We start from the raw sequence: 23,791 nt of genomic DNA, 5'->3' as shown, positions 1-23,791 counted from the left end.
GGATGCTCGCTCAAATGCAGATATAACATTATTTGTTGCCATTTAGTCTCTTATTGTGTCATTCTCTTTGTGGTTGACTATTGGTAACTAATTTTTGCACATTATACATACGGTACATGCAAGCATGATATTTTAGCTAACCCTCCGTCTCCCATTTTGACTCCAAAGTTGATAAAAAAAATATCCATATTTATATCTATACATAGAAAATAGAAGTATAAAAAGCATTTTTTTCATGATGAACAAAATGAAGAGTTTCTGTTAGAACGAACACCAAGAAAATACGAACAGAAACAAAAACAGAGTGAGATGACACAGAAATTTAACGTGGTTCACACACCAATATGATGTGCTACGTCCACGGGTGAAGCTGAATATGTTTCACTATGTAATGGAAGAAAGTTACAATGGAGATCTCTCAAGAACACCCGAAATGGTGCTGCTTCTCTCTTCTCAAAACCCTGACACGAAAACCCCACAACTACTTTACATCAAGATGGATAAAGAATATAAATACTCCTCCATTGGGGGATTGGGCTCCTCTCCTTCAAGGGCATTGCCCAATGAGTGCCCAATGAGGCATCCGACGGCTGTGCCGTGCCGTGCTGTCCCGCACACATCCATGTGCCCAGTCAGCCATTGGGATGCGGCACAGCCCAGCTGTTGGATGCCTCATCGGGCACTCATTGGACGATGCCCTCCAAGGAGAGGAGCTGAATCCTCCATCGGGTTGGGTCGAACCGTACCGCGGTGGCTACGCCGCCCGCACCCCCAACAATAGCAGTAATGGGCTCCAGCCTCCACTACCATCACAGATCTCCGGAAAAAAAATCCCATTCGGGTCGCCACCAAAATATGTTGGAGCGGGTCAATCTTCGAAATGGGTACATGAATTTGAGACACACATAACAGTTTAATATATTCATATGTAAACATAGTTAATATATACTGAAATCTATGTTGCAGCAATTTCCCCCCCCCCCCCTCCCTCCCTCCCTTCCTTTTTGGCATCCTGAATATGATCTAGGCATGACCATTCTGATGTTTGTACTGAGTACTCTTATTTGTCCCTGTTTCATTCTGGCTCATACCTGCCTCCTTTCAAAGGATATAAGGACTGTATTGAAGGCGTTTGGAAGTAACATAATATTCTCAAATGGACTGTTGGATCCTTGGAGTGGTGGCGGGTGAGTTCTTATCTACATTCCTTGATCATAGTTTTGTTGAATATTCATCTTCTGAGAAGTGATGGATATCTACATTATATGTTGCAGCGTTCTGCAAAATATTTCTGAAGCTATTGTCGCATTTGTTACAAATGAAGGTACAGCTCTAGATGATATAATTGTAATTATTTAGCCTTCTCTCCAATCACAATGAATGTTTGTTCACCTACTAAACCACTTGCTTTGATTGCTTCCTTTCTGTCTGAATGTAGATTGGTATGATTAGTTGTAGTGATTGAAGTTTCTACTGGCATTATTGCCTGCTTTAGAAAGAACACTTGGCACAGGGCACCAAGAACATTAGAGTGGTCATCCTCAAACTTGCACTGTTCTAGTCAGTGACCCTCCTACTTAGATTGTTGATAACCACACCCATCAAGAATCTTCCCCCCCCAAATAAAATAAAATAAACCATCACAGATTTCAAATCCTTGGTTCTTAGTTTTGCTGTAGATTTTTCTCAGGACTTGTGATCCATTGATGCAGATTTATCACCAAACTGGGCTTCTTTTATTAAGAATAAGTCTAGGGTTGGGTTAGATATATGTTGGGCCTTTGATCCCATGGGTTTCTAATGTAATAGGCCACTTTTATGGGCCTAAAATATGGGTAAATAGGTTGCATACGGGATTAGCTCCCATACTTAGTTTTATTTCCATACTTAGCTTTTGATTTGGTGTTTTAAATTGAACCGGTTCAACCAATGGTTCAATTTAAGTGATTTTATTAGTTTTTCTTTTAGTTGTTTAGTTGGGTTAGATTAGGACTCTATTTTGAATCTATTTCAGTTTCCTAGTCAGTTTAAGTTAGCTAATAGGTTAAGGATTGGGTTAGGCCATTCCTTTTTAGTGTCTAAGTCTAATTTTGAGTCTTTTATATAAGGTTCTAAGGGGGCCAAGTATTGAATACGAATTTGATTAATAAAAATTAGCTTTATGCTTGCTGCCATTGCTGCTGTTGCTCTTTGTGAGTGTATATCCTTGTGGATCTCAAGGTGGAAGGGATTGGTGGATCTCCAATCGACTCCTTGCATCATGAAGGTCGGGAGGGCTGCTACTTATCTCCTTGCATCGTGAAGATCGGGAGACCCCATTGTTCATCTTCAAAGCTGCTGCCATTGAAGACCTGCAACAAGTAAGAAATTCTGCAACTATTCTTCTTCCTTCTAGAAGGTCACATACAAGGTGATTTTTGAGATCTACCAAACCAGCCATCCGATTGAACTCAGATTTTCACCATACCTCTATTAACCCTAATTTGGGAAGTGATTCAAATTTGACCTAATTCCTGTGGCCTGATTTGAATATATTCTCATAGTTCCCATTCTGCCCCTACCTCCATTAAAGCACAGTTGCCGACCTTCAACCATACTCGATTCTGATTTCATGCTCAGAATAAGTGGTTGATTTCATGACATGTTAATTCTGAAATTAGTAACCTAATCATATCTCTAAACCCTAGAATCCCCTTCTCCTACCTCCATTAGGAATTGTCTCAAATAACCTTATCTTGCTGCCCAACTCACCTAACCTACTTCCATTCACTCAAACATCATAAAACCTATACCATTAGACTTCCCTACACCTGCCCATCATTACTATATGAGACAACCCTAACCTAAACCTAACTTTAACCCTAAGTTTGACCTAAAACTCAAGTTTCACCTATTCGGATGACCTGTTCAGATTAGATCCTGGTTGAACTGGCTCCTAGTAGGTCTCCTACCTATCTAGGATTACATTATCCATTTTCCATTAATACCCATTGGACTCTGCTCAGATCCTCAGACAGTCAGTTTAATTACAGTTTGTGGATCATCACAACCCACCTAATTGGTATATTTGCATGAAGTGGTGTTTCATTGGTGCTGATCCTTGAATTAGAGAATACAAAATCATGAGGTAATATGAACTATCCAGTTTGTAATTTGACTTGGTTTCACCTAACACCTCTGCACTGTTATCCACATTCTTAGCAACACCAGTTTCACCATCGGTTAGGCTGTTGCAGCTTGATAATAATCGCAATTTTCTTTTGAATAATGTAAAATAGAGCCAGGGTCAGCTGGGAAACTGACCATCCAATGAAATAGTGGCATCTAGATTTGGGAGAACCGGTAACTACTAGTGCCAGTTTCTTCTTTCACTTCCATAAAACAATGAAACAAAATTTTTTTCTTTGGATAAAGAATTAGAAAATGAAAAGAAGGGGAGGGGAGGTATCCGAGTTGAGCCCCTCCATTCTGAAGGGTGATAGAGGAAGAGGGTGATGGTGCATTTTGAAGGGCTCTGAGGACTGATATGACAGTGACTTGGTGATGAAGACCAATAACCTGTAGGACAGATTAATGGACGGTAAGCGACAGGCAGAATCTCAGTGATTAAATACTAGGTAGAAACAGAACCAGAAGTGAGGGTAAGCAAGTACTCAACATCCAATTCTTAGATGGGGCTGAAATTTGATAGAACAAGGCTTATATCCTGCAGAGCAAGTGTGCAAAATTTCAGAACAAGCCAACAGTTGGATCTACAGGAACTGATTAAGGATAGAATTAGTAACTAGGGAAATCAAGAAATAGAAAGTAAACAAACACAGCAATATCTCCCGATCCAATGACCAGATGTACACCTATTCCTGGTCGAATGGAGTCCTATAGGAGGATAAGAATCGGTCCAAATATTAGCCCAATATGATGGATAGGTTGGCTGGACTCTTTGAAGCAAACCTGAGATCAGAATAGATCAGAAACTGCTATCGCAGGACGGTAACGCAGAACAAATCTAGAAAGAAACTGAGATGAGTAATAATTGAAATAATACCAACAAGAGAAGGAAGGATGAGTGTTGAATGGAACCCTCAAAGACTGAGTTTCAGGATACCTTGAACATCACCTATGCAGGAACTGTGTTGTTGCTGAAACTAAGAAAAGAGGACGGAGAGAAGAAATAGAAGAAGATAAGAAGAGGAAAGGAGGATTTGATTTCACCACCGAACCAAGGATTCGTCACCTTGGGCTTGCTGCTACTTCCTTTAAATAGAATACTTAATTCTTTTGCCAAAAATAGAACTCTCTATGTGTGGGAGAGTGCTAGACAGCAATAGAAACTCCTAAGATACTATTACAATGATAGAAAATCTACTTTCTAAACGAGAAACTGAAAATAGAAACTACATGGAAATAGAAACTCCTAGCTAATAACTAAGTAGCATTACAAGGAAATAGAAACTAATGAAAATGGTTACTAGATGTTAAGAAACTCAAGGATCTTGAAAGATCTTTGCAGTTCCTAATTCTCCTGCCATGCAAGCTGGCTATGGGGCCCACAAAATCTCTTATATCTTCTTGGAAATCCTTCTCCATGCAAGGGCTATGGGACTCTTTAAAACTGTCAAAATATTTCCTTCTCCAGCTGTTGGTCGATGGCTACATAGGTGCAGAATGTGGCTTGAATATGGGCTTAAGAAAGGGTGTACCCAGTCCACGAGTCTCCCGCCACTGCAGGGTCTAGGGAGAGTCATAATGTACCCAGCCTTACCCCTGCTTTCGCAGAGAGGCTGTTTCCAGACTCGAACCCGTATACACTTGGTCAGAATGGAGCAACCTTTCCATTGCACCAAGGCCCACCCTCTGAATTTGGGCTTAAGTATAACTAATATGTGGGCCAAGCATGGGCCTGACCATGACTTAAATCAATGACCAGAAAAGGGCTTGATTCAGGCTGGTTATAACTTAAACCAACTGGACTATTTAGGGGCCTGTTTGGGCTGGCATTGTACTGCATCACTTGGGGTAGGGACTGGTGATCATACTACTGAAAGGAAGGTCAGAGAGAATATAAAATCAGGGGTAGGGCAGTGACAGCTATTGCAATGTTCCTACAGGACCTACTGGGTTTTGGTCCCTATCAGATTGGTTTTTAATTATTTGATAATAAGGGGTTTGAAAATGATGAGTGAGATGTTCATTTGGTTAAGAAAACAATCTGAACTCCTGTGGTGATGCTCAGGGTAAAGATTGACTTATGTTTCACTCTTTTATTTTCCCCCTCTCTTCTCAATTCTGATGGATTTGAAAGCATAGATATCAAGGCGGGAAGGCGACCATGGTGTTTTAGAGGGTCAAAAAGAAAGGAGGCACCGCCATGGCGGCAAGGTGCCCAAGGAGTCCAAGGCGACCAAGATGCCTGGACGCCATGGCGACACCTTGATAACTATGTTTAAAAAGGACCTTTCGAGATGATTAATTAACCCTGATGATGTCCTTGTATTGGATTCTCCTTTCTATATTAAACTATAGTTAAGGTAATGCAGCACATCCTAGGGTTATGGATTCTAAAGGCTGAATAGCAAGGGAAGAAGATGAGGAATACAATAAATTGATTAGGGTTTTAAGAAATAGAAAAAACTAGAGGAAGAATAAGTAATCAGGTATCTCTATGGGGCTGTGAACAATAACCTTGAATAATAACTAAGAATACTGCATATAAGAAGAACAAGGAGGAGGAGAACTGAAAAGGAAGAAAAGAACAGAAAATGGAGAAGAATAGAAGAATTCACTAATGTGAAATTGCAGGATTTTTGTCTCATTGAATAGGTTATTCAATAAACCATTCAAACAGCCCGATATCATGCAAAACAATGAAGTTTTGAAAATTGAGCCGAAAGAAAAGTGACGGAAATAACTAATATTCTGTAATAGAATGTTCTCAAACGCCAAAACTTTATGAAACCATAGGAATTCTTCTCTAGGATGTGTCGGCATCATAAGGGGTCATCTTCAATGATGAGAAGAAGAAGAAAGAGGGACAGGAGGGTTTGACAACAAACATTGCCAGGGTATAGCTAAAAGCATAACGTCCAAGGTTCGAAAACTCGGGACAGGTGAGTTTTTGTATTTTTTTTTTCCCGACTCAGAACCCCATCTCGGTGGGTTTTAGACCTATTTTGGGTCTGAAAGTTGGTATTCAGCCTATTTTAGGCCATTTAAACACAATAACATTATCAGATTTTGCAAAAACAAAGTCCAAATAGGACTTTTACATCGGACGTTAAGTTGGTAGGCGACGACATACTAAAATACCATACTCTATACATTAATGACATAATTTAGTAATAGAAAGCTAGCAAAACATTCAATTAATAGTAAAACAACTTAATAAGCATTACAAATGTTAAAGTGATACATCAAATTGCTTAAGTTTAACAATGTTACAAGTTACAACTATCATCACATAAAATGAGATTGAATCACATATTCATTCCCCACTTGCCCCACATAGTCTTCCCATGACATATTGTTGCTCCACTGTTGCATATAGCTCTCCACAGCATTCATATAAGAGTTGTCATCCACATATAGCAAGGCCCCTATCCTAGGGTATAGCTGTTGCCATGTGGCGTGAGACGGTTGCCATGAAGTGTGAGATCCACTGCTTCTGCTACTGTCATATTGAGGCATGTATGGGACTGGGAATGTGGGCCCAATACCAGACCCAGTGCTTTGATTGTCATACTCATGTGTTGACTGGCCAAACTGACCATAGGCACTATATTCAGAACCGGTGTTCTCTTGGCCATAATCATAGTGATGATGAGGCTGAGATGAATGCCACGACTGATGCTCACTACCAGTATCCATACTCATGCTTCCAAAACTTGCTAGCATGGTGTTCATACTTGTGTCATCATGCTGAGGTTGGTTGTGTTTGCGACCCGTCCTTCTCTTGTACGTTTTACTATGGCCACCATGGTCTTGATCTTGTGTGGTATGTGTAAACTGAGACTCACCTGTGTAACGCATAGGGTCTACCTGCGTTCCCACTTCATGTTGGTGTTGCTCGCTCATCCCCTCATGACGATCATCATAATAACCACCACTCTGCATCCCACCACCACCACCACCACTACCACCAGCATCACCACCAGCAGGGTCATCACCATCACCATTACCATCACCATCATCATCATCATCATCATCATCAAGAGCAGTTCTTGTTGCAGCCTCAAAAGGTCTCGGTGACTCTGAATGTGCACACCCCTCTTGCGACATATAGTCCTCAACATCTGTACCGATTACAAACGCAATGGTGGAGTCGGGCCTACCTCCAGGCTCATCCATATCTGGTGCACCACGATCCCTCATCCACTGGAATAGGGGATCCTCATCATCATCAGAGTCCTCCTGGAATATGTTGGCTAGTTTGATGGGATCTTTGTCATTGGTCTCAAATTCTTCACGTATGTGCCTCATCCTTAGTCTCATATTATAATGCACATACACCGGTTGCTCCAGTCGTTGACTACCCAATCTGTTCCGCCTCTTTGAGTGTATCAATGCGAATGTACTCCAGTTGCGCTCGCACCCAGAGGATGAACAAGTTTGTGAGAGCACTTTGACTGCTAACTTCTTCAGGTTGGGTGAACTTGTACTATAAAGCACCCACCAGTCAGCTGCATTATAAACATAGAATATTAAGAATATGTGCATTCTAAAGGGATAAAATTATAATTCATAAATGTAATGTCATGCCACCTACCAGGGTCTGACTTTTGTCTACCCTCCACTGCAGCTTTTCGATTGAAACTTGTTGAGGCCTCTCTGAAGAATTTGATCTATTTTCATTTTAAATTTCAAATATTGTTAGAGGCATTAGTATTTACTATTTAGTAATTACATTCCTTTACTTACTACCAAAGTCCCATACTCTCACCTCGTCATTGCAGTCAGCTTGTGTCTTGGCATTGGGTTCCAACTTCTCAATAACAGTTTGAACTGCCACTAACAAATCTGTGTCTAGCCCAAGATCATGCGAGTACTGGTACTTTGGATTCAAATAGTATGCTAGTAAAGGGGAAACCACAAATATAACTTGTTAGTGACATAATACTTTTGAGTTTTGAATATGTAAATGTAAAAACTCATGTAAAGTGTAAAGTATGTTGAAGTGTTGAACTCACTAGCTTTATGCAATGGATGACTCAAGTGCTTCTCCCACCGCTCATCAATGATGTTAATGTATGACCGAGCACTTCGGGGTATTGCAGCTCGGACCATTTCCTTCATCTTCTCCAGGGCAGCATATGTGTGAGGCAAGGTAGGCTTCTTCTCCGTGTCAACCATCCTTAGTACTGCCACCACTGGCTCTAATATGACAACAACTTTATGCAAGTCCTTCCAAAGTTGATCACTTGCAATGGTCTGTTGTGTTGCCTTCCTTTATTCTGACCTAGAACCTTACCAACCAAACCATTGTTCACTTGCAAACATAGACCTCAGACCTATCACCTTCGTCTGAAAGCTCTTCAATGCAATGTAATTGGTGGCAAATCGAGTGACACCAGGCCTCACTAAATCCCCCTTGCATTTTTCCCTCATCATGGCTAAAGCATAATCATGGTTATATTATACACAGAGTTAGTCACTTGCCGTGCCCTATTAACCACACCAGCCACCAAAGCTTTTTTCCCCATGTCCTTCAGCATTAAATCAATGGAATATGCTGCACATGGAGTCCAAAAGAGGCGGATCCTCTTACTCTTCTTGTTCATCAACTTCTCTCCAACCTTCTTAAAATTAGAACCGTTATCCGTCACAATTTGGATAACGTTTTTTGCTCCTATATCTTCCTCCACCACTTGCTTCAGTAGCTTATACAAGTATGATGCATCCTTTACATGCTTTGATGCATCGACAGACTTCAAGAATACAGTCTTCCCATTACAATTCACCATGAAATTTATAATGGACTGTCTAGTAGGTCCAGTCCAACCATCAGCCATAAGAGTAACCCCATATGTGTCCCACCTTGGCTTCAGACCCTCTATGTACTCTTTCAGCTCCTCTACCTCTTGAGGCAAATATACATTATATAACTCATATAGTAAAGGCCCCTTCCATCCTGGGCCAACCCTCCCTGCAGCGCTAAGGAATGCATTATAGTATGTTCCTTGTGCTACATTAGTTGGAATGCCATTGTATAGCATGAACTTGCTGAAGGCTTTCCGTGCTTCCTTTTGTTTACCACCAAACACTTGTGGGATGGTTGGCTGGTAGGCATCTTTTTGCCTAAAGGTAGATGGATCCTGCTGAAAATGGGATCTGGGGAATGTGCTCGTGGTCGGGCTTGGGGCTGTGAGATATCTCTTGTGCCAGTGCTTCTCCTCCTCTCATCTTCTTGCACTGGTGCAACTGAGCCAGATCCACCAACTCCTCTTGCTTGCTCATATGCTCTCATATTCTCAAAATGAAAACTTTGTCTACTCTCTGCCAAAGTCTGCTGGTAAATCCTCCATTTAGCCTCTGATTCGAACTCACCAGGTGTAGGCCTATATTCAGTATCATCTCCTACTCCTCCACGGATCTCTACACCAGACCTCTCTAGAACTGCCTCATCAAAAGCTATTTGTTGTCTTTCCCTCTCAGCTTTCTTTGTTCGCACTCCTCTCAAGTTTTGTGCCATAGCCAGTTTCACTTGGCTCGGAACATTTCGGGATGAGGCAACATCCTTGCCTGTACCAGACAAATGTTGTTTTAATCTAGTTGCTCCTCCAGAATTTAGAATCTTTCCACAGTAGTTACACTTTGACTTCTTTTTGTCCTCAGACATCGGGACTCCATGTAGCCATGCTATATCCCCCATTGTGTAAGAAATATCTTAGTTTTTACACTGTTGCATAAAAAAACATGTATTAGTAACTATTACAGACTTAAAGTAAAGTATTAAACACTTAAAGTGTTGTATTCATAACTATTAAACATAATGTAAAGCTACTAGAACAATCAAATACCTATCTCTTATTTATTCCCTAACCTTAGTATTTATTTCTTAATTAAAAATAATATTTACAATTTTTAATAAAAATAATTATACCTTAAAGTATAAAACATTATAACATAATGATGTATTTGACACCATTTGAAGTTGGACATTATGTATATATGTTGTGCATAATTTTTCAACAAAAACAGGTATTTTTCCTTAATTTTATATTTTTTTAAACATTTTAATAATATTATTATTAAATGTGAAAAATAAAATATTTTTTTTAATGGGTGAAAAAAAAAATTGACTCCATGAGGCTGTAGAGCATCCAAACTTGTCTAACATATATGAAAATCACATCCAAACAATAAGCATTTATCCTATTTTTTTCAATCTCTTTTTTGAAAAAATTCATTTTTTTTCCAGAAATTATAATAAAAAAAATTAATAACCGAAAAAAAATTCGGACTCCATCAAGTGATAGATCGGCCAAAGTTGTGTAACATAACTTAAAATCACATGAATCTACCAAGGTTTCATCAATTTTTTTTGAAAAAAATAGATTTAAGGAAAATGGCTTGCCTTTCAAAAATCCTTTAAAAACTTGATGAATCTTGCAAAAGTGAACTTCAATCTTTAGTTTGGCAGCAAAATCACCTTCCAAAGCTTTCAATCCATGGAAAAAATGAAGAGTAGAAGGGAGATAACAGAGGCCTCTTGACAGAACTCGCCGAGATTAGCGAGTTCTGTCGAGATGGCCCCTTATATCTTTAGTTAAATGGGTAAAACCCATGGTCCGAGACCCAAGATCTCGGCGAGATATTGCTCTTTTGTGTATCGATGCCCATCTCGATTCGGGATTTCGAAAAACCGAGAATCTCGGCGAGATCTCGCGAGTTCTTGGACCATGATAACGTCAATACAGTCAATATCTATGAAAATAGATAACATGGGCTTAGTATATGAAAATAGCCATTAGTATTGACAATCCCTTTTCTCACTTACCATGTTCAATGGATTGGATTTTGGCTTGTTTCCGGGTTTTCATTTATGGGAGTGTCTGAACGACACCTATATAGGTGTATTTAGAATTTGACACCTTCTGTTAATCGCTCATTGTCTTATTCTCAAAAGTTCTTTAATTTAGGGGTATAAAGTGGTTTTCTAAAATATTTTGAAAGTGAGGTATCATTATGTCGTTATCAAAAGGCGTCATTGTCATGCACATTTTTTAGTACGCATGTGAAATGACAATATTCACCCTCATTGGAAAAAAAATGTGTTATACTAAAACGGCAACAAAGTAAGGTTACAAATTATTTGAAACCTTGAGGGGGTGTCAATAAGAAAATCCCTTCATTTATATTGGTTTGCTTTGGAATTGAGGAAACATAAAAGAAGCAGTGTAGTATCAATATTTTGTTTTAGGGGTCAAAAGAGAGACTTTTATTTTAAGAAATCATAGTACCAAAGGTTGGTTCTTCTAAAAGCACATCAAGCAATTTAATTGGATGGCTGACCATGTAGCTGATCTGATTATTGTTGTTACAAGAGAAAGAGCTTAATAACCAGTCAGGTAGAGATCAAGGTTGAGAAGAACAAGGGAAGAAACGAGAGAGAGAGAACCATTTTCTATCGCTGGATAGATACTTTATTTATATTGAGTTGCTTCGATTGCTCTAACCAACCGCCACATTAGTGGGGCCAATTGGGGTCCACAACTCTTATAGGACCATACTTCACACTTTGATACTCCCCCTCAAGCTGGAGCATAGAAGTCTCCCGTGCCTGGGACAACTCTTCCAGCATGCAGGACCAAAAAGAGACTTAGTGAACAGATCAACCAATGGGTCAGCAAACGGAACATAAGGGGTAACAATCAATTTCTTCAACACAACATCCCGCACAAAGTGGCAATCTACCTCAATATGTTTGGTCCTTTGGTGAAAAATTAGGTTGCTGGCAATGTAGATGGCAGTTTGATTATCACAAACATCTTCATGGATTGGGTAATTTGAAAACCTAATTCTTGAAGAAGAGATTTCAACCACATCAACTCAGCTGCAGTATGATCCATAGCTCTATACTCTGTTGCAGCATTGTATCTAGCCACAATTGTTTGCTTCTTGCTATGCCTTGAAACAAGATTACCACCAATAAATGTGTAATATCCTGTGGTAGATCTCCTATCACCATCAGCATCGGCCCAATCAGCATTAGAAAGCCCTACCATGTCAATGTTCTAATGTAGTCGGTAAATAAGCCCCTTTTAGGTACCTCAGGATACGACAAGCCGCCTCCCAGTGAAGTGTCTTTGGTGACTGCCATTAACTGGCTAATAACACCCACAACAAAGGAGAGCTCAGGTCGAGTAACAGTTAAATAATTAAGCTTCCCAACTTGTCTTCTATACTGGTGTAGATCATCAAACTCTTCACCGTCATTTTTGCCAAACTTCTGATGAGGATTCATATGAGTATCCAACACATGGTTTTGTTGAGATAAACTAATCCCTTTCTTACTTCATAGAATTTCAATGCCAAGAAAATAGCTGAGAGAACCCAAATCTTTCATTTGAAAGTGTTAATGAAGAAAAGATTTTACTTCTAAAATACTAGATATATCATCACTTTTTTTGTTAAAGGTCAGCAAAGTGTGTATTAGAAAATGGAAAAATTAGAGTTACAAGAATGATAGGAAAACTACCAAAAGAAAAACTCAGAAATCTGCCAATTTACCTTTGGCATTGCCATCAATAAAGAGGCAGACCCTGGAAATCTTTACAAAGAATTAGGAAAAATCCCAAAAAGCAGAGAAGAAAATTATGTGAATCTGTAGTATGGTCACCCAAGCGCTTCCCAAGAGACCGCGTGATCAATGAAGTTCGGGGTGACATTCCAAGTGGTTGTGATTTTCACTTTTGCCGCATGATTTGCAAGAGCATCTGCAGCCGAATTTGCTTCTCGGAAACAATGGGAGATGCGCCACTGAATAGAGTCGAGAAAGGTAGAGACCGACCACCAAGTCTGCATGAAGCACCATGGGATCGTGCGAGATAGAATGGATGAGACCACTGCTGCCGAGTCGCTCTCAATCCAAAGCTTTTCAATATTTAAATCCCGAGCTTGTTTAATTCCAGCAAAGAAAGCTCCCACCTCCGCCTTGAAATTAGATCCCACCCCCTGATAAGCCACAAAACATCTAATAGCTGATCCAAAATGGTCACGGAAAATCCCGCCTGCTCCTAATGATCCAGGATTGCCCAAAGATGACCCATCGATGTTTAATTTCCACCAACCTGCAGGGGGCTGCCTCCACCTCACCTCAACTATTTTTTTTCTTCTGGAGATCTGGATATAACAATTTGCAATTTCTTAGCCAAAATCAGTTCCTGGTAGGGCTGTAAATGGATAACCGAAAAGCCGAATTCGATCCGCATCCGTATCCGTTTAGGGGCATCCGTATTCAATTAGAGATATCCGGAAAAAAATCCGAATACTCCGATAAAAATCCGAATCCGAATACTTAATTATAAAAAATTAAGTAAGTAACGATCTTGAGGGTTTTTGAAGATTCAACAGGTTCTAGAATATGAGGAAAAGAGAATCATGATCTAAAACTATGGATTGAGAGAATTGTATCCACTAGGGGGAGGAAGGTTCGGGTTACATAAGGCAGAGGTGTAAACGGATGGTCGAAAATCCGAATTCGATCCGCATCCGAATCCGTTTAGAGGTATCCGTATTCGACCAGGAAATATCCGAATCCGATTACATCCGATCCGTTTATAGGCCTAGTTCCTGGACCGATTTGATTTGTACCCCATTTATACGGGTACAGTCCATGACCTCTCTGAAGCATAATTTTACCACTTGCGTTGGAGTTCTTCTCAAGTTGTCATAGCGCCGCCTGTTGCTCTCCATCCAAATTTGCTGGCAAATAATAATAAGCAGGACTCCCCATGTTTTGGGAAGGGGGGACCACCTTGGTCTTTCTATGCCACCAAGAAAAAAGCAGCTCTATAGAAGGGAAACCACACCAATTCTCACTAAAGAAATAGAGAACTTCCCTCCAAACATGGCACGAAAAAATGCAGTCCAGAAACAAATGATGACCCAAATCGCTAGTTGCAAAGCAGAGATCACATCTAGACACCATAGGTACAACGTTGCGACGCACCTTGTCATCAATTGGAAGCGCACCATACGCAAGCCGCCAACCAAACACTGAGAGCGAGGTTGAAGATCCCGATTCCAGATAGCCCAACCCCATTCAGGAGTGGTCGCCTTCACTCTCAGAACTTCCCAGGCAGACTTAACAGAGAAAAAACCAGATTTTGTATGAGCCCAAATATGCCTGTCCATCCTATCAGAATTGAAATTTCCATACCTTGAATCCTATTGAAAATATTCTGGAGAGAAGGATCTCTAACTGTCGGAAAAACCCAAATTCCCTCCTCCACAAAATCCGAAACAGAAGCAGATAGGGAGCGAGGAATCTGGGTGGGGTAGAGCAAATCCTCAATACTTTAATTCCCAATCCATTTGTCGTACTAGAATCTGATGGAGCTGCCATTGCCAACCACCCAACGCTCAACAGACTGGACAAACTCCCAAACCTTTCGGAAACTTGGGAGTAACGTGGACGTCCCAACAGATTTTTTTAGCGAACCATCTGCTTTCACAAATCTCCCTCGCAAAAAAGCTGCAAAAACAGAGTTTTCCGTCTTAATAACCCAAGCAAACTTTGCGATCAGAGCCAAATTAAGGTCCTGCAGACGACGGATTCCAAGACCCCCCTCTTTTTTGGGTTTACGCACACTATCCCATCGCACCGTAATTGCCTTGGAATGGTCGGCTTCTCCTGACCAGATGAAATTACGAATCCATCTCTTCATAATCTCGATCGTTCCCGCCGGCCAAAGATAAACTGAGAAATTATGCACCGGAATACTTCCCATCACTGAACGAACTAATTCAATACGCCCTGCCATGGACAGAAGACGCCCCTTCCAAGCAGCAAGCCTTTGTTTGAATTGATTGACAAGAGGTTGGACTATCTTGCGCTTCACCCTGCCTTTCATCAATTCCATACCCAAGTACCTGGTTGGGAAGGTACAGATCGGGATTTGCAAAACCGAAGCCAAGCGCTGCCTACGAACAACAGAAATTCGACCTACAAAAACCTTGCTTTTTACAAGATTAATCACTTATCCCGAATACTCTCCATATGCCTCAAGGAAATGCTTAACTTGTCTCACATTATTCAGCTCCGCCTTCATAAAAATAAATAGATCATCAGTATAAAGGAGATGGGAGGGTGTAATCACTTGTTGAGGACCTGGAAGAGACTTAATCCACCCCCTATCGCGCAGCGCACTTAGACCTCTGCACAAGATCTCTTTTGATAAAATAAATAAGAGGGGTGACAGCGGGTCACCTTGTCTCAATCCCCTTTCCATCCCAAAAAATCCAACTAGTCCGCCATTAATCAACACCGAGATCCTAGTAGAAAGAAGGATTTGATGCACCCAATGGATCCACATCTTGGAAAAGCCGAAAGCACTGAGGACGTCAAACAGGAAGCTCCACTCAAGAGTGTTGAAAGCTTTTTGAATATCCAATTTCATACCTAAACCTCCCCCCTGCACTTAACCTCCATTAAATTAGATAATTCTGATGCAACACCTATGTTCTCAAAAATAACCTTTGCCTTTCTGGAAAGCTCCTTGCTCAGCAGAGATCAACTTGTGCAAGATAGATGACAATCTGGTCGCCATGATTTTTGGGATGATTTTGAAGAAATAAGTCCCCAAACATAACGGACGAAACTGCCTCACCTTGTTGGCATTCTCAATTTTTTGGGATCAGGCATAAAAAATTACAGTTCACCCCTTTTGTAACTATTCCTTCCTGGAAGAAATTCTGGACTCCACGATAGACTTCCCTGCCAATAAAATCCCAGCAATCCCCGAAAAAAGTTCCTGGATAGCCGTCAGGACCTGGAGCACTGGTGGGATCTAAATCAAAAACCGCTGCTCTGATTTCCTCATGAGAAGGAGTCTTGCTAAGCATTTCATTATCCATGTCAGAAACCAAAGAGGGAATCACAGAAAGTAAGTCAGCATCTTTGGTAGACATCCCACTTTTGAAATTTTTTTCAAAATGAGGCACCATGTGATCCCCAATCGCACTAGCGTCAGTCAAGACCGATCCATCATCCTTTTTAATCTCCCGAATGGTATTCCGAGCATGCCGAATTCTGATCGATAAATGGAAATATTTAGTGCATCTATCTTCATACTTCACCCATTTATCCCTCGCTCTTTCACTCCACAACTTCTCTTGGACCCCAATAGCCTAATCATAATCCTTTCGAGCCTGCAACTCTCTGTTAAACAAAGCTTCCGAAAACCCTTCAGCTTCAATTAAACTTTGAACTGAATCTAGACAAGCCTTTGTGCGATTGACTTTGTGATCCCTAAGCGGACCTTTAAGCCGCTTCAATTTTTTATTCACCACGTAAAGGGGGGAACCAAAAACTGGTTCAGCCCAAGAATTTTGCACAACGCGACGAAAATCCACATGCTCTGTCTAGAAACGTTGCATACAAAAAGGGACATTGGAAGGGCGAGGCAAGGTTTCGCAGAAAACCAATAGGGGAGAGTGATCAGAAGAGCCTCTAACCATAAACCGTTGCACACAGCCTGCATAATGCTGCCACCACGCATCATTACAGAAACTGCGGTCCAGAACCGCCTACACATTCCCCACTCTTCTATTATTAGACCAAGTGAACCTGTTACCCATGGAGGGGATTGACGTCAGAGACGCTGAATCCACCATGGCTGCAAAATCCTCAGCAGATCCCATGTTGAAGCACCCAGGTCCTCTTTTTTCATTAGCATACAAGTATGAATTAAAATCACCAATCACTAGCCAGGGGCAAGCAATCCATGCTAGCGACACCAAATCGCACCATAGTTGCCGTCTAGTCGCCCGCAAACAACTGGCGTGAAAGACAAAAATAAAGCTTTTAACACCATTCATCTCAACCTGAAGAGAGATGTGCTGGCCAGAGGCAAGAATAACAACTGGTCTCGACAACCCTTCCTTCCAAAGAAACCAAATGTTCGATGGACCTTCATCACGATGGTTTGCAATGATATTAGAATTCATCCCAAGCAAAGAGAAGAAACGCCTGGGGCATCTGTCAACACCAATTTTTGGCTCTACTAGACACATGAAGTCAGGCTTATGTTCATTCACAAACAAACGCAAGTGAGCCCGAGACCTAATATTTCCAACCCCTCTTATGTGCTAAAAAAAAAATTTTATGATCACAGAGCGTTGGAGTTAGCTTGACGCCTATCAACAACGCCCTCTCGTTAAGCAAGCAAGCTATCGGCGACCAGCCCAGCCTCACCAGCATTTTTGCCACGACGGCGAGCGCCAGAGATAATATTTGCCTCTTCAATATGCTTCTCCCTTGCGTGCCGGCATCTGGAAACGTCAATGAATGGAGTATCACTTCCCATAACTACCCCTTGGTTAGTCCCTGAATGGACCGCAGTCCTTCCATTGTCGCAACTTTTGACCGAGATGGGAGAAAGAATAGCAGCCGAACTTCCTCCAACTGGTCCTACCCGGTTTGGACTAAGTGGTTGGATTGCAGACTCAGTAGGACCAGACCGGGTTGTGGACCCAAAACCCCCCTCGCGTGGCACAGGCGCCACGTCACTGGGCCCACCATTCATAGGAACACCAGAAAACGCAACTGCCGCATTATGTGAAAGAGTCCGAGGTTCTAGATAAAATTTGGTTTGTTTGAATACGGACATTACTATTATCCTCCAGATTTTCCTCCCTCACATTGGTAGTTTCCAAAAGAATTGCAACAGAATCCGCAACATGCTCCTCCCTTTCCTTATTTGAATCAACCTCTTCCTCGTCAACATGCATTGCCACCATCCCTGCCGGAGCAGCTCTTGGACGCCACTCTTGCCTGTGACGCCTATGTTGAACATGGTTATCCACATAATTAGCTCCTGGTATAACAACTTATGTAGTCTGATCGTTCTCATGATTAGGGCAAGAATCCACCTTATGCCCATAACAGCGACAACCAGAGCAACGAGAGGGTGGATCCTCGAAAGTCATCGTCTGTTTGAACACGTACATCTCAGAGGATCCTTCCTACTCTCGCTCAACATAAATCTCTTCCACTCGGGGGTATCGAATCATCAATGTCCACACAAACTCTTGCAAAGTGGCCGTAATGAGAATCTTTAGTTCTTCTGTCGATAGCAATAGGCCTCCCCACTGCCTTTGCAATTGATAATAAAACATCTTCGTGTTAGTATTCTTGCGGCGAATTCGGAAAACGGATCCAAGATAGCCTGTGAGTAATAGCTTGATCGACCATGAAATCCTTTTTCCATTGTTGAAACCTCAACAATTGACCTTCCACTCGAATCGGGCTTCGCCTCCATATGCTCGTCATATCCTCCGCATTGAGGAAACGGAAGCTTACAAATCCCTTCCCTAAGGACTTCATGTAAATGCCCTCCTTCAGCCCCCAGCTCTTAGCAGCATCATTTAACTTTTCCATCGTTGTAAACCGAAAATGCAGTCTCCCCAGAAGCAAGAACTTAAGTTTTTCCAATTGTGCGACATACGCTGCCTGGGGGATCTTGATTCTCGTCAGAGAGCCATCTCGAACAGGCAATGGTAAACTCTCGACCTCTAGTAGCAAAGGTTTAACCATTGAAGCGTAAGTCTGTGTTGGAGCCACTGCTACCTTGGCTTGCTGTTGCAAGCATGGGAAACCTAGGAAGCCTCCTAGGTCTATCACAGGCCGTCCTTCGGGATCCTAGGCAGCGCCCAAAATCACTCTCCCAGAGCCTTCCGTTAAATTCGCACCTCTAGTCATTCAATTCCTACTGAACTCCCAGAGCCATATCAGATATATCATCACTAGATATAATAATATCATCAACATAAGCAATCAACACAACCACCTTAGAACCTCGGCGGCAAACAAAGATTGAGTGCTCAAAGTAGCCTTGTGAAAACCCACACTTGGTAACAATCGAGCTGAACTTGTCACACCCCAAACCCGACCCCTGGAAGGGTTCGGTAAGTGACCCGGATACCTGCAATATCCAATCACCTCCAGGATCTCAGAAGCAGTAAATACACTTCACAAGCCACGCGACAAAGATAAAGAAATAATTAGATAAACAGAGTACATTAGAAGATTAATATTTACCCAAAAAGGATTTGTATTTACAAGTGTTTATAGTTTGTTTTCCCCACATCTTGGGTTACATCCCATACGTACCCATCAGGACAGTAGTTAGAGCTTTACAAATAATTACAGTAGATTCCTATCTACCAAAAAGAATGTTATAAAAGTTGGAACTTAAAGATAGATCGAAACTAGTAAGAGAGAAGAGATTTACAGCAAGAAGAAGAGGAAGGAGAGAAGAGAAGAAAAGAGAATGGGAGAATCGATAGTGTGTTGAGGATTCCTCAACACACATATTTACTTCATTAAGCACTTTTAAGAATTACTTGGACCTCCCTAGGGAGGTAAATAGAAATAAAGAAGAAATAACAAAAATACAACTTAGCCATGTCTAATAATAAGACAATGACAGAACTACCCTTATACACCTATTCTAATAACTTTAACACTCCCCCCTCAACCTGGAGAATAAATGTAATACATTCCCAACTTGCGCAATAAGGTACTAAATAGATTAGGAATGAGACTGAGGATGTGGATCCAAAGAGGGGTTTTGGCAGGGTTGCTTTCCCTTAACGCATACCAGGGTTGCTTTCCTTTTCCCTTCAACAAGCATTCACCCCTTGTGAATATAACATCGTTGAATCTTATTCCCTTGTATTCTTTTTTTTCTGCTAGCATCACCACCAGTACTAGCATCAACAACATCCACTTCTTTGTATTTCCCAATATCAAATAGGAATGGGAAGTAGAGGTAGGCAAGGGAAATAGAAAAGGAATGACATCAGTATCCTGTTCACTTCTAGTACTCTCTCCCCCTGAAGTGGATGCTGAGGAGAAGAAAAATAAGGAATAGACTCAAAGAAGGTGACATCTTTGGAGAGAAGTCTCCTTCGAGAAGGAGGATGGTAACACTTATACCCTTTGGTTGAATCAGAGTAGCCCAAGAAGATGCACTTGAGAGCTTTGGGATCAAGCTTGGTGCGGGCTGATTTGTTGACATGAACCTAACAAACACAACCAAAAATTTTTGGAGGTAAGGAGAAGACTGAGGATTGAGGAGAAAGAAGAGCCAGGGGAGATTTGGAGCCAAGGAGTGGACTTGGCATCTGGTTAATAAGAAAGGCAGCGGTAAGAAGTGCATCAGACCAGAAAGTCTTAGGTACATGCATACCAAAGAGAAGACCCTTGGTGAATTCCAACAAGTGGCGATTTTTTCTCTTAGCCACCCCATTTTGTTGAGGGGTGTCTACATAGGCCAGTTGATGGATGATGCCATTATCAGTAAAGAACTGTTGGAGCCCCCCATACATGTACTCACCCCCCTTATCAGACCTAACAATTTGGATTCGAGTACCAAACTGAGTACTGATAAGTTGATAAAAATCCTTGAAAGCATCACAAACATCACTCCTTTGTTTCAACAAAACAGTCCAAGTAGATCTAGAATAGTCATCCACAAATGAAACAAAGTAACGAAATCCAGACAAAGAAGTAATAGGAGAAGGCCGCCAAACATCAGTATGAACAAGAGAAAAAGGTGTAGTAGATCTATTACCACGATAAGGATAAGATGTGCGACAATGTTTAGTAAAAATACAAGATTCACACTAAAAAACATAAGAAGAAGGAGAAGATGTAAACAAGTGGGGTAACTGTCTCCTCATAACAACGAAGGAGGGATGACCCAAACATTGATGCCAAAGTATTACAGACTCCAAAGTACTATGGTCACTCCGACCATAAACATAAGCTGCAGCAGTATATTGATCAGGTAACCGTGGTGTAAGAGGTAGAGTCCTCCTTTTTCAGTCCCACTGCCAATAACCCTCTTTGTCTCCAAATCCTGAAAAAGACAATAGGAAGGGAAGAAAGTGACAACAATTTAAGGATTTGGTTAGGTGACTCACAGATAATAGGTTAGTAGCAAAATCAGGAACATGAAGAACAGACTCAAGGGAAATAGAAGGGGTAACTCTCACATTATCCTTACCAGAGACAGAAGAAAGGGAACCATCAACAACCCTTACCTTGTCCCGGCCAGAGCAAATGGAGTAGGAATCATAATACTGTGACATACCGGTTATGTGATCAGAGGCTCTAGAGTCAATAATCCAGGTGGGTGCAGTAGAAGGAGCAGACGAGACCTGCAGAGCTGAGGCAGAATTAGCTAACCCTCAAGAGGTAAGACCAGTAGCTGACCCTCCAAGGTGAGACACCAACCGGCGGAAGGCTGCATTATCATCTTGTGAAAGAGAATCAGGGGCAGGCTGGGGTCTAGATGTTTCAGACTCAGATGTCACAGAGTGAGCCCTAGCTCCCCCTTGCTTGCCTCCACGGGCTCTAGATGAACCACCACGCATACAATGGAGTTGTCCGTGAAGATCCCAACACCTATTCTTGGTGTGTCCAAGCTTTCCACAGTGATCACATTTAAATCTCTCACGGTGATCTCCACGAGTTGGTCCTTGGCCTTTCCCCCACTTTTCCAGTCTCTGTGGGAACTAGAAACAAGAGCAGATCTCTCTCTGTTGATAGTGCAATATCCATAGTTGTTCTCCTGGTTTTCTCACTTTCCAAGTAGCTGCACACTTCATCCAGAGATGGAAAGGGAGATCTCCCTAAGATTTGCAAGCGAAGAGGCTCATATTCTGGGTTAAGACCACCAAGCAAAATAAGGATCCTTTCCTTTTCGTGGCTTCTGTAGACCTTTGCCTCATCATCAGAATTGGACAGATGGAGGTTGTTATAATGATCATATTCCTCCCACAAGCTGATTTCGGTGTTGTGGTAGTCAGATATACTCCAATCACCCTGTTTCATATGGATGATTTTTTTGGAGGATTTGCTACACTTTTGTTGCATCACCAAGTCTATCAAAAATCTTGGAGACACTGTCCTAGATATCTTTTGCAGTCTCCTTACTCATAAACCTCCTACCTATCTTAGGTTTCATGAAGAAAATCAGCCAAGTCATAACAATTGAGTTCTCAGTCTCCCACTTGAGATAGCCTGGACCAGTTGTAGCAGGAGCCTTGATAGACCCAGTAATGTACCCCAACTTTCCCCTTCTGCGTAGGGACAACTTTATAGAACAGGACCAATCCAAGTAGTTGGTATTGTCCAATTTCACAACAGAGATTTGGGTGTTGGGGTTATCAAAGAAAGCCATGGTTGAGAAACTACTACTCAGGCTGCCAACTGTAGTTGGTCCACTGACCTCAGAATCTTGTCCAGACACAGTAGACATAATGGGCAGACACTTCAACAATCAATATAGTGTGCTGCTCAAGTAGGAAGTAGCCTCAACCTAAACAAAGGAGGCAAATCAGCAAACAAGTAGCTCCAAACAACCAAATCAACCAGACATAGAGCCAATACCAAAAAACAGCAAGTGTACAGGGAGTAAAAGCTTGTATAACATCAACCAAACTGCTCTAACACCCAATAGCCTTCAGTCCATAGCAGCCAACAAGTGTAAAAGGAACAAAAAACTCCATTCTTATCAACCAACACACATCCAATACATTTAGCTTAAAAAAAAGTTCAAACCAGAGGCTGAAAACAGAGCTGGCGGTACCTTGAGAGCATCAAAGTTTGGAGTTATGCTCCTCAAACTGCTCCTCTCTTCAACCGAGTGATGAGGGGTTTAAAGGGGTACCCCTAGGTGATCCACAAGCAGCAAATCCCTTCCCAAAAGATGGGAAGATAAGGGAGAAACAGGAAAAACACTCTTCAGCTGGCGGAAAAAATCTGGGTGGCTGTTAGGGCTTCAATCTTCATCAACAGCTACTAAACTCCATCCATGGTGTGTTGGTTTGAAGAATAAACCTCCAAAGAATGTAGTATGTGTATACTTCACATAGTACAGCCTCTAATGGAACCTTTTGTCCTCTTAGGGTTCCAAAGAGAGGTGAAGGAATAGACAGCCAAGCTTAGTTGACTCTCAAACCAGATTACTTAGCTCTGATACTAAGTTGGAACTTAAAGATAGATCGAATCTAGTAAGAGAGAAGAGATTTACAGCAAGAAGAATAGGAAGGAGAGAAGAGAAGAGAATGGGAGAATCGATAGTGTGTTGAGTAATCCTCAACACACATTTTTACTTCATTAAGCACTTCTAAGAATTACATGGACCTCCTTAGGGAGGTAAATAGAAATAAAGAAGAAATAACAAAAATACAACTTAGCCATGTCTAATAATAAGACAATGATAGAACTACCCTTATACACCTATTCTAATACCTCTAACAATAAAAACATCAAAAAGAAAATGTCCAGTCTATCATGTCTCGTCATTGAGAAACATAGATATCACATGTACAAGAGGGGTCATGCCCCTCGGGGTCCATATCAGCATAGTCACAATCACCAGTAACTGCTCGAAATAATCCTCCTACGTAGATCTATCTCCACTTGCACAATCATCTAAAAGGAGGAATTCCACGGGGGTGAGCTCCACTGAGCCTAAGGAGTGAAATAAACCACACAAGCATACACAATAACATATGATCCGATATGCATGAGATTCAGTTCTATCTTTTAAATCCACCT

The 23,791-nt window shown here is 41.4% G+C and overlaps 1 protein-coding gene across 1 annotated transcript in view; it reads left to right on the top strand.

Moving 5' to 3' along the window:
* Positions 1-23,791, top strand: part of LOC122661821 (lysosomal Pro-X carboxypeptidase) — a 39,706-nt gene that overhangs the window by 5,397 nt on the left and 10,518 nt on the right. The window contains exons 8-9 of the mRNA XM_043857335.1: positions 1,108-1,187; positions 1,275-1,324. Coding sequence (XP_043713270.1) covers positions 1,108-1,187; positions 1,275-1,324 — 130 coding nt within the window. The remainder of the gene's footprint in view (positions 1-1,107; positions 1,188-1,274; positions 1,325-23,791) is intronic.

This window comes from Telopea speciosissima, chromosome 5 (genome assembly GCF_018873765.1).
Source record: "Telopea speciosissima isolate NSW1024214 ecotype Mountain lineage chromosome 5, Tspe_v1, whole genome shotgun sequence".
NCBI lineage: Eukaryota > Viridiplantae > Streptophyta > Magnoliopsida > Proteales > Proteaceae > Telopea > Telopea speciosissima.
The sequence above is the reverse complement of the archived record's forward strand: the minus strand, read 5'-3'. Positions and strand labels throughout refer to the sequence as shown.